This window comes from Populus euphratica, unplaced genomic scaffold, assembly GCF_000495115.2.
Source record: "Populus euphratica unplaced genomic scaffold, PopEup_1.0 scaffold49.1, whole genome shotgun sequence".
NCBI classification, from domain to species: domain Eukaryota; kingdom Viridiplantae; phylum Streptophyta; class Magnoliopsida; order Malpighiales; family Salicaceae; genus Populus; species Populus euphratica.
Window position 1 is genome coordinate 1,362,713 of NW_011499875.1, and position 11,296 is coordinate 1,374,008.

The 11,296-nt window shown below is 26.9% G+C and overlaps 1 protein-coding gene across 1 annotated transcript; it reads left to right on the forward strand.

The window, feature by feature from the left end:
* The first annotated feature begins 3,699 nt into the window (after positions 1-3,699).
* Positions 3,700-4,845, forward strand: LOC105128276 (uncharacterized). Its single transcript, XM_011029872.1, has one exon. The coding sequence runs from the start codon at positions 4,024-4,026 to the stop codon at positions 4,690-4,692; it is 669 nt and encodes a 222-aa protein (XP_011028174.1). The 5' UTR covers positions 3,700-4,023; the 3' UTR covers positions 4,693-4,845.
* Positions 4,846-11,296: the final 6,451 nt, after the last annotated feature.

Here is an 11,296-nt window from a genome sequence, read left to right on the forward strand (position 1 = left end):
AAGTGATATCGAGGCCTAGCTTGTTATATTGTTAATTGGTTATTTAGAAACACGAGCTATAACGTTGATATCTTCCTCGTTTCAAAGATTTCGAGTTGGAATATTTCTTTTATAACAAAAAAAAAAATTGTTTTTCAGAATCTATTTTTTTGTTAAAAACAAAGGTTAATTAGAATTTATCCACTCCATGCTTGATTTTTCTTTTAAAAAAAATACAAGCAGCAGAAAATTAAAAAAAAAACAACTAAAAAAAGAACAAACAAACACCAGAGAGAAGGTCGTTAGATGTAATATGGGAAGTCAGAAATCAAGGTTTAAAAGATAGAAAATCGTTTGTAAAGACTGGGCTGTCGTTTAGACTTGCAGCTCCGTAAGACTACAGGATGATGAAGAATTCGGCATGTTTTGGTCCATAGGCCTCGGCTTATAGCATTAACTAAACTTATATTTGGAATTGGAATAGTAGTATAATAGGGCCCCAATACTTCGGCCTGTAAAATCACTACTAATTAGGCTTTTCATATCCAAACTCCTACCTTGTATTGAATTATCATGTTTTTTTTTTATTATTGCTGTCCATGAAATCCATAAAAACAGCGAAAAAGATAAATTTAATATTTTTAAGCGTTTTAAAGAATTTATAATACAAGTTTAGAGTAGCTATTATTTAAAAATAAAAATAAATTTCATATTAAATAATTATTTTCAAAAACCACATGTTCTTAAAGTGTTTGGCATTTGACAAAATTAAATTGTCAAAAATCACATGTTCTTAAAGTGTTTGGCATTTGACATTTGATATTAATTTACACGAAACACAAGTAATAAATCTTCTAAATTCATTTAAAAGAGAAAAATTATTATACATTTAAATGCTAAACACAAGTAATAAATCTTCTAAACTCATTTAAGAGAGAAAAATTATTATACATTTAAATGCTAGCTTTAAATGCTAGCTTTTTTTATGTTTTTTAAGTATTTTGTAACTTAAATAGTTTTTCTTTCTCTATAAAACATAGACATTTTATTCATATAGAAACCTCAAAATCATATAAATTAAAGGTGATCATTTTTTATTTGGTTTGATTTTTATAAAAAAAATAACTAAATCAAAATTTTAAAAAATAAAAACCAAACTGAAAACGGTTCAAATCGATCAGTTTCAGTTCAATTCGATTATGTTTTTAGGATAAAAACCAGTTCAAACGAGTTTGACTCAGTTTTTTTGGTTTAGCTCGATTTTGGTTCAGTTTTTTTATTTGGGTTTGGTTTGGTTTGGTTTTTTCAGTTTCAAGCTCATAAAACCAAAACTAAACTGAACCGGTGATTTTTTTAAAATTTTAATTAGTTTTTTTTTTAAGGTTTAGTTTTTTCAATTATTTTTTTCTAATTTTCTCAGTTTAATCGGGTTTTTATTTCCTTGTTCACCCCTTATATAAATAGTAAAATATTAATTTACCTCCTGAATAATATCGCATGTATTGTTTCAAGATAATTTTAGAAATTTATTCAATCAAGTCCCTACTTGATTTTTTTTAGGTTTAGAGTTGTAATTCTTTGTATTAATTACATTCTAGTCATCAATTTCTAAAACTTACTTACAATCAAGTCGCTTAATTAATTATCCGAGATTAATTTTTAACCAATGGTTCTTATGTATATAACTCACTAAGTTTTCTACTAAATTGCCCCAAATATAAATCACAATCCCAAATAAAATAGGATTAAATAAATTAATTTACTATCAATTTAACAATTGATTAATTTATATTTAATGATTAAGTACAATGTCTAACAACGTGTTATGATCTTCTAAATATTATGAAATTAACAAATGGTTTGACTTAATAATTTAGTGACAATTTCTTAGTTTAATTATTATTCATTTATCAATGATGTTCTAATTTAAACATTATAGCATGGAATATGTTTACTCTGATAAATTAGATTTGTTCACAATACCATAATTATTGATTCTTTAAATAAGATTTATTTTTTTTTTCAAAATTTATTTTAACTTGCATAAGAATTTATAATCAATGATATTTAAAAATATATTAAATATTTTTTTAACTCACTTAAAGTTATAAATTTTCTACTAATTATTTAAATATTTTTATATAATTTATATTATATTCAATATTTATCATTTTTTTACCCTTAATTAAGATATGCAGTATAATCAACGTATTTTTTAATCAATTTTTTAATAGTGTTAGTGGCTTTATTGAGATGATATTTTTTTTAAAGATATTTAATCTCGGCATTGCTAGCGAGTATTTATTTTTAAAACCTGTCTGGCACTAGGTCTCCATTTGTTGTCATATTGTTTATAAATCGCAGAGCTTTAGTATCTTTTTCAATAAACATTTGAAGACTTGTCAAGAGTTTGAGGTAAATCCCTAAAAAAAATATTTTATCGTTTCGGAATTAAAAAAAAACCTTCAATTAATTTAGAAATTTTTTGATATTAATCCCTAAAAATAAAAAAAATTCAAAAATAAAAAATTTTATGAATTTTAATTTTTTTTATGTTAATTCTTAAAACTATGAAATTTCATCAATTTTAAACAATTTGATACGCTAATCTCTAAACTAGAAGATTTCTTTGATTTAGAAAAAATTTGATATTAATCTCTAAAAATAAAAAAATTTATCAATTTTGAAGTTTTATAAAAAATATTTATGCTGAATTTCTAAAAATAAAAAAATTATTAATTTTATAATTTTAATTAATCTTTTGACATTAATTTCTAAAAATAAAAGATTTTGTTAATTAATAAAAATTTTAATGTTAATCTCGTAAAATAAAAAACCTCATAGATATTAAAAAAGATCAGGGGCTTGGTCTAAAAAAAGACCCTAGCTGTGCTTGGTCTTCTAATATCAAGCCTGTGCGCCTAATCTTTCTTTAAACGGGTAGAAATGTGATTTTTTATTTAATTAATGGGACAAAGTGTCATCAGCTAGTTAAAATTTTTATCACTTATAGATAAAAACTCTAAATCATCTCATTAGAACTCCATTGTGCAAGGTGAATATCAATATTTTTTTTAATAGAATGTAGCTAGCCAACAACTTTTTTTTTCTCCTTTTTCTCTCTTTTCTAATGATTTTCTCTCTCTTCTCTTAATAGCTCAGAGTTCAAACATGATAAAAATAAAGTTGATGACCGAAGCATAAAAACCTAAAAGAACCAAGAATAAAGATGCAAAAAATAAAAATCAAAGGACCAAATTGAAGTGTTTTGCACTTTTTGAATAGTGCAAATGAAAAATGACTGTTTTTTGCTTACGTTAATTTTAATCCTTGTAACAATGGTCTAAAATTTTATTTTATAAATTTGATATTTTATTTATCATCAGAATATTCTTTGACATCTCACAAATACGGAGCATGCAACTAAAACAAATCATATCATATAATACCTTGGCAACATAATATTTGAATATCAAATTGAAAAATAAAATTTAATGAAGAAAACAAAATTTGTTAATAGATTGAATATAAATTGAACAATAAACTTAGTTAAGTATTCGAATCTTTTTTAGTTTATTACTAGTTAGATAACCCATGCTATGCTGCGGGCTCAGCTTTAATTTTCAAAAATAATTGAGAGTACAACTCAAGCCTATTTGAATCCAGTAATTAAATTAAAGTATGCTGGTAATTTCATCACCCAACACCCCCCAACCCCACCCCGCGCTGTAGAGTGCAGAGGCCACTCCTATTTATGGCATTCTAGTAAATTACTCTCTTAGTAAAGGACATTTATTATCCTCTCCAAAACGCTCCGTCTGACACTGGCATTCAAATCGGCTCTGATTGAATGATTGATTAATTATTTAATTAGTTCGACCGTAGTTAAGTTTTGACTCGAGAAACTAATCATGGTCAAGTCATTTTATAAATCCTTAAGATGCAAATCCAGAAGCCAGAATAGGAACATCAAGCTGCGTAGAGAGAGAAACAAAAACAAAACAATTTCTTTTGGAGAGGGAGACACAGGGAACTTACACCAAAATGGCTCTTTACGTCGATGAAGAAGAGATATGGAAATGTCCAAAGCACCCTTTCAAGCGTCGCCGAACCGGTATCTGCCACGTGTGCCTCCGCGAACGCCTCTCCTCTCTCTGCCCTGACTGCGCTAACGCGCGCCCCTGCGCTTGCTACGCCACCACCGCATCCTCCTCCTCCGGCTACTCTTCATTTTCCTCCTCTTCCCACCGCTTCTCCTCCGCGGCTGTAGTGGGAAGCGTCGGCCGCGTCTCCAATTTAATAGGCAGCGAGCCTTCTTTTCGCCGCTCTAGATCAGTAGCTGTTCCGTTTCTCCGGTCAAAGCCCTCCGCTGACCAGAGCTATAACAGTCACAAGACGTCGTCTTCGTTCTGGTCGTTATTCAAGGGAGGACATGGTAACAGGAGCATGACAGAGGAGGTTGATAGACGACACGTGGTCATTTTAAAGGAGGAGGAGGATGAATCGGCGAGAAAGGTAAATGAAGATGAGGAGAGGAGGAAGATGATGAGGAAGTCAAGATCGGTGGCGGTGACGTCTGATTCAAGGGGGAGTGACGTGATGAGATCGTCGAAGGGAGGGAAGGGATGGTTCCCTAGTCCGATCAAGATTTTTAAGCAATCAATATCGAGAGGAATTTTGGTGCATGAAAGGTCGCCTTTGTACAGGGGTTGATTTTGTTTTCTTGTATAGCAATAAAAATAAAAATAACTACCAGTCTTTTTAACTGCCATACAGTAACACACGTGCTGCTTATTTGGCAGACATGATGACACTATGTTTTATCATGTAATTTTTGCAATTTATGCACGGGAAGAGATATTATTATCATGTGACCAATCAAATTTCTTAATTTAATCTTCTTTTTCCAGCATTTTGTAATTTTATAGTCTCACTGTGTGCTTGTAGCAGTTACAGTTGGCTGTGTGATTGGGGTGCAATCAGGTGAGAATCTTCGAGCGTTAAGTTAAAAGAAAGCAAATGATTTGTGATTTGGTCCCACTACACATGTGGTTTGAAGTTAAACAAAGCATCAATTTGGGAGTTACTTCGAGCGTTAAAGTATAAAGTGCATGCCGCGAGGATTTGGAGCTTGTTTTTAGGCGATGAAGATGAATTTCGGGTGCTAGAGGATCTGAGTGTGCTGTGTTGTAAATTATAAGTACAGTACAAGAGCTTCTCAGTGATAATTGCGTTTTTGTTTCTGTCATTTGGATTTTTTATAGTTGTTTTTTATTTAAAAAATATTAAATAAATGTTTTGTAATTGTTTTTTTATAATCATATTGTATTAATATCAAAAATAAAATAAATTTTTAAAATATTATTGTAATATATTTTTAATTGAAAAAGTTTTTTATAAAAGCATCCTATAAAAAAGAAATACAACATCGATAGGGCTAGACTCCTAAAAAGTTATAGAATAAAAAAAAATTTAGTTTAAATATTTTATATTAAAAAAATAACATAGTATATTTTTAATGTGAGATTTAAAGTCCTCTAATATATATTGTTTATGTTTCCAAGAAAAAAATTATATTTTTTTAATATGAGATTTGAAATTTTTTGGTATATATATTTTTTATTTCTAGGAAAAAATTATTTTTTTAATATGAGATTTGAAACCTTTTTATGTATATATACATTAATATTTACAAAAAAAATGTATATATATATTAATATTCACAAAAAAAATTATATTTTTTCAATGTGAAATTTGAAATTCTTTCATATGTGTTTGTGTGATCTATATTTATAAGAAAAAAATTATATTTTTTCAATGTGAAATTTGAAATTCTTTCATATGTGTTTGTGTGATCTATATTTATAAGAAAAAAACTATTTTTTTAATGCAGAATTTGAAATCTTTTTGCATATATACTCTATATTTATAAGAAAAAAATTATATTTTTTTAATATGGGATAAAAAACTTTTTTGGTTTAATTATTTTAATTTAAAAGGATAAATAATATATTTTCAAGATGGGATAAAAACTTTTTAAAATATTCATTTAAACTTTATTATTTATAACATGTATAATTTATATTTACATGTATTTTTTTTAATTTTTTCATATTAAATATTTTTAAAAAAAGTTCTAAATTAACCTATAAAATTCAAGACTGGACCTCTTGACCGAAACAACCCCAAACCGTGTTTGATATCAATGTTTTAAACCCACTATTTTCTTATCTCGAGGTTCTATAAAGTACATAATTGATGAAACTTTACATGGGTCAACTAGCATATAACACAAGACATTTATTTACTAGATCAATTGTTTTAATTATTAGCCAAGATTTTCTTTCATATTATATACCATAAAATTTTTATCTGAATTTAAACCATGCTCCGACCTCTTTAGATTATTATGAAGGACGTATGCCACTATTAATCAAATATTAGTCCCACAGAAAGACTCGATACTTTAAAAATGACACTAACAGAAACAAAAAAACCTCAATGAAAATTAAAAAAAATAATAGAGAGAGGGAGGAGAGAGGGAGTTAATTAAAATTTAAATATATAAAAAAAAATCAGGCATCTGACAAGATAAGATCTAGCGCTTGGCCAAACATGAGTAAGTCCAGATACAAAGGCTGATTGATTTTTTTCTAAACTAGAATTAATAGGAATCTTGTAGGTGTCCCTCCATATCTTCTGAAGTCAATATTAATAAAAATTTAGTTTAAATATTTCATATTAAAAAAATGACATAATATATTTTTAATGTAAGATTTAAAATCCTTTAATATATATTATTTATGTTTTCAAGAAAAAAATTATATTTTTTTAATATGAGATTTGAAATTTTTTGATATATATATTTTTTATTTCTAGGAAAAAATTATTTTTTTAATATGAGATTTGAAACCTTTTTATGTATATATACATTAATATTTACAAAAAAAAAATTATATTTTTTCAATGTGAAATTTGAAACCCTTTCGTATGTGTTTGTGTGATCTATATTTAAAAGAAAAAAACTATTTTTTTAATGCAGGATTTGAAATTCTTTTGCATATATATTTTATATTCATAAAAAAAAATTATATTTTTTTTAATATGGGATAAAAAACTTTTTTGGTTTAAGTATTTTAACTTAAAAGGATAAATAATATCTTTTCAAGATGGGATAAAAAAAATTTAAAATATTCATTTAAACTTTATTATTTATAATATGTATAGTTTATATTTACATGTATTTTTTTTAATTTTTTCATATTAAATATTTTTTAAAAAAAGTTCTAAACTAACCAATAAAACTCAAGACTTGTCCTCTTAACCGAAACAACCCCAAACCGTGTTTGATATCTATGTTTTAAACCCACTATTTTCTTATCTCGAGGTTCTATAAAGTACATAATTGATGAAACTTTACATGGGGTCACCTAATATATAACACAAGACTTTTATTTACTAGATCAATTATTTTAATTATTAGCCAGGATTTTATTTCATATTATATGCCATAAAAATTTTATCTGAATTTAAACCATGCTCCGACCTCTTTAGATTATTATGAAGGACGTATGCCACTATTAATCAAATATTAGTCCCACAGAAAGACTCGATACTTTAAAAATGACACTAACAGAAACAAAAAAACTCAATGAAAATTAAAAAAATAAGAGAGAGAGGGAGTTAATTAAAATTTAAATATAAAAAAAAATCAGGCGTCTGACAAGCTAAGTTCTAGCGCTTGGCCAAACATGAGTAAGTCCAGATACAAAGGCTGATTGATTTTTTTCTAAACTAGAATTAATAGGAATCTTGTAGGTGTCCCTCCATATCTTCTGAAGTCAATATTAATAAAAATTTGAATTGACTATAGATGAAGGGATCTTGGTTGCTCGATGGATTGATTAAACAATAGGGATCCAACTGGTCAAATTGAAAGTACCACAAGAGTCTCTTTCTCAAAAATCGACACCATAGGGATCCCTAGTGCCATTAAACCATTAATCATATTTTTTAATATATAAATTAGTCAATTTTTACTTGAATTTTATATTGAAATAAATAAAGAAACAAAAATCATGTTAAATTACTGTAGTGTCTCATATTTAAATAGTTGTTGTTAGTTTTTTTGGTTAATTTAGATATTAAAAATCTTATGATAAATTATATGCTTTATGGTCATTTTAATGTAAATATCATAGCAATAAACTTATTCACAATGCAATGTATTATAATTTATCACCAAGCAATTTAATTACTTTGTACACAACACAGTATAACAAGCGCAATAAATATAAAATAGTAGAGGCCAAATAGACTCTCTACGTCGAATCACCTCCCACCCCAAAAGACACTTCCTAAGGAGCTAGACTAGGCACAAGCTTTGAATACGAATTAGTCAATCCGTAGAAAATATGCACCTCCACCTAACCCTCAAATACTTTTGGCCTCTAAAAAATAAACAGGTTTAACCTCAATATTAAACACCTTAATCACAAAAGTTGAAAGAATTAGAGGGGAAAAAAATAAGAGGAGAAAAGGAAGTTAGAATTAAAGAGTAAAAAGAATCAACCAAAGCTTAAATTCCAAGTATTGCCCACTTTAGGGTCAATAGAACGCGAGGGCTTAACATCTTGCCATAATAAATAGACTTTTGAGAAAAACTTTGACCTCTGCAAAGAACGCTCGTTTTCCTGTACACGGAATTCTTTGTCCAGTGTGTATGTTTGATCAGCTAAGGAACTCGTGACTTTTGACTATCAACCATTGGACCAATAAAAGCACTCAACATTGATTTAGGAATAATTGCAGTTTAATAATTCTCTCTTCACTGTATAAATTGGTTGACAACTGAAACCATCAATTCATCTTCTCTTTTATTTCTAGCTATGTGCTGCATTATGAAACAGATTAGATTTTTTTTCTTATAAAATATATATATAGGCTTTTTTTACAAAAAAGAATATAAAAGTAAATTAAAAAGTTTATATGTTTGTATATATATAATAAAACAAATTGAAAATCATATGTATTGAAAAATAAAAATAAAAATTCACAGACAATAAATGAAGATAAAAATGAAAAATCGATAAATATATATAAATTAAAATATTTGACATTGCAACATGAGCCTTTAACTCGCTTGTATTGAATGACTTTGTTCACCAAAATCAAATTTTTGTTCAATCAAATAATAATATAAATATATACACATGAAATTGATTGACTAAAATAAAAATAAACAAAAATTGTATAGGGTTATACATATTAGAAATATTATACAAAATAAAAAATAAAAATTTATATAAAACATAAAAAAATTATAGATGAATTAGAATTGTCCCCTTAAAATTTAAATGCAGAAAAAATAATTAAAAAATATTTCTCATTTAAAAGAGATTATATAAACAAAATGAAAAAGAAAAAGGATATTAATTTAAATATTTATAAAAAATTAGTAAACAAATAAAAAATATAAGGTGTTGTTGGGCCTAAAAAGCTAGGCTACCCCACTCAGTTCATTTTGTTAGGGCTCGCATGCGTCTTAATATTTTTATTGCGGTGGGGTAAATAAAAAGTCTTCCTTCCCATGTTTTATTGAAAAATTAAATAAGAAGACGTGATCTCTATTGAGATAAACAATGTGTTGTCTGATTTTGCCTATATTTTAGCCATTGTAGCGGTCAGAGAATCAAGGTTCAAGGTTTTTTACGTGAAAACTCAATTTTCAACCCAAAAAAACCTAAAAAATACCATAAAAACCTTAACAAACTTATCTATAGCCTCAAAAAAAATCCAAGAAAAATAATATCAAAATACAAAATCAACTCAGAACGAAAGCTATTCCTAAGTTCATATCTAGTTTTTAGGCACTTACATGGTTAAAAAAAAAACCTAAATTGAACTCTCTTTATCAAATGAAATTATTTGACATAAAGATCGATCGTTTTGGTGGCTAAAATCGATGTCGATGATATTTTTCTCTCCACCACCAGATTTTGGTGACCTTTCTCTATTCTGTCTCAAACCAGGAATTAAAAAATAATAAAAATAATTTTTGACCAGGAATTAAAAAATAATAAAAATAAATTTTTTTAGCAAAATTTAATTGAAAAACTATTGAGGAACCAAATATGTATACTTTTTAAAGTGTGACGACTAGATTAAACTTTAAATCATCCCTTATTTGTGACTCGTATTCTATTTTGCTCTCCTGTTTTTTAATTTGATTCTTAGTTAACAAATTTGATTCGATTTTCTTTGAATTTGGCCCTAGAAATATGCAATCGCATAAAAAAACATTTGATTATCAAATTGAAAACAAAGCAAAATTTTGAACAATAAGTCCATTGTAAAATATGAAAGAATAAACAATAATGTGTGCATATTGAAAAAGGCCAAGCCTTTTAGACTTTTACTAGTTATTGGACTTGTGTTTCGTCATGAGTTGAATATTTTGTTTCTTCAAAATAATTTGTATATGTAGATTTTGACAACGTGTTTTTATGTAAAACAATTCTCAAGCAAAATTTAAAAATTTTATGCATACATCTAATAAAATAAATCAAGTACTTATGCAACAAAAATAAAAATTATGAAATTTAGTCCTTTCCCAACCAAATTTATAACATGAATCATGGACTCAAGTGAATTCAGTAATTGTTTATATACAATGTTCTTACCTAAAATAGACACCTATACAATTAAGAACCAACCAAAGATCAAGGCAATTAAAGAAAAAATAAAATAAAAAATAATTATATTGATTAATTAATAATCATTTAAATATTAATTGATAAAATTAAAAAAAAATAAGTAAGAAAAATAATAAAAAAAATACAATTATAATGGATAAAAAAAAGGCCCCGACTCTTGGGCTTGGATAGCCCATAACTCTTCAGCCTTTTATTTTTTAATCTTTTTAAGGGGTGAATAACAATTCATCGACCCCTTAATATTTTGGGGAAAAAATAGCATGTGATGCATCACTTGCCCTACCCAAATTCAACCATAATTTGATCTAAAAAGACACTCTAAACACCTTGTAAAACATGCTCATAACTTTCAACAATCAAAAAATTAACTTCAAAACCTATAATCAACTTGAAACTAAAATTCTTTTTGAATTTAGATCTATTATTTCATATAAATTTAAGAGAGGAAAACATTTAATATAAACTCTTTCTATAAAAAGAAACTTATTGACTCTGAAATCTCTTTTTTTTATAGGTAAAATTGGTCTTAATCGAGACTTCATCTCTCTACAATGAGAATGGAACAAGTTTCTTTTTCCCTCTCAAATCATAGAACAAAAAAA

Excerpts from the sequence above, each read along its gene's own strand:
- LOC105128276 (XM_011029872.1), top strand. The coding sequence starts at position 4,024 with ATGGCTCTTTACGTCGATGAAGAAGAGATATGGAAATGTCCAAAGCAC.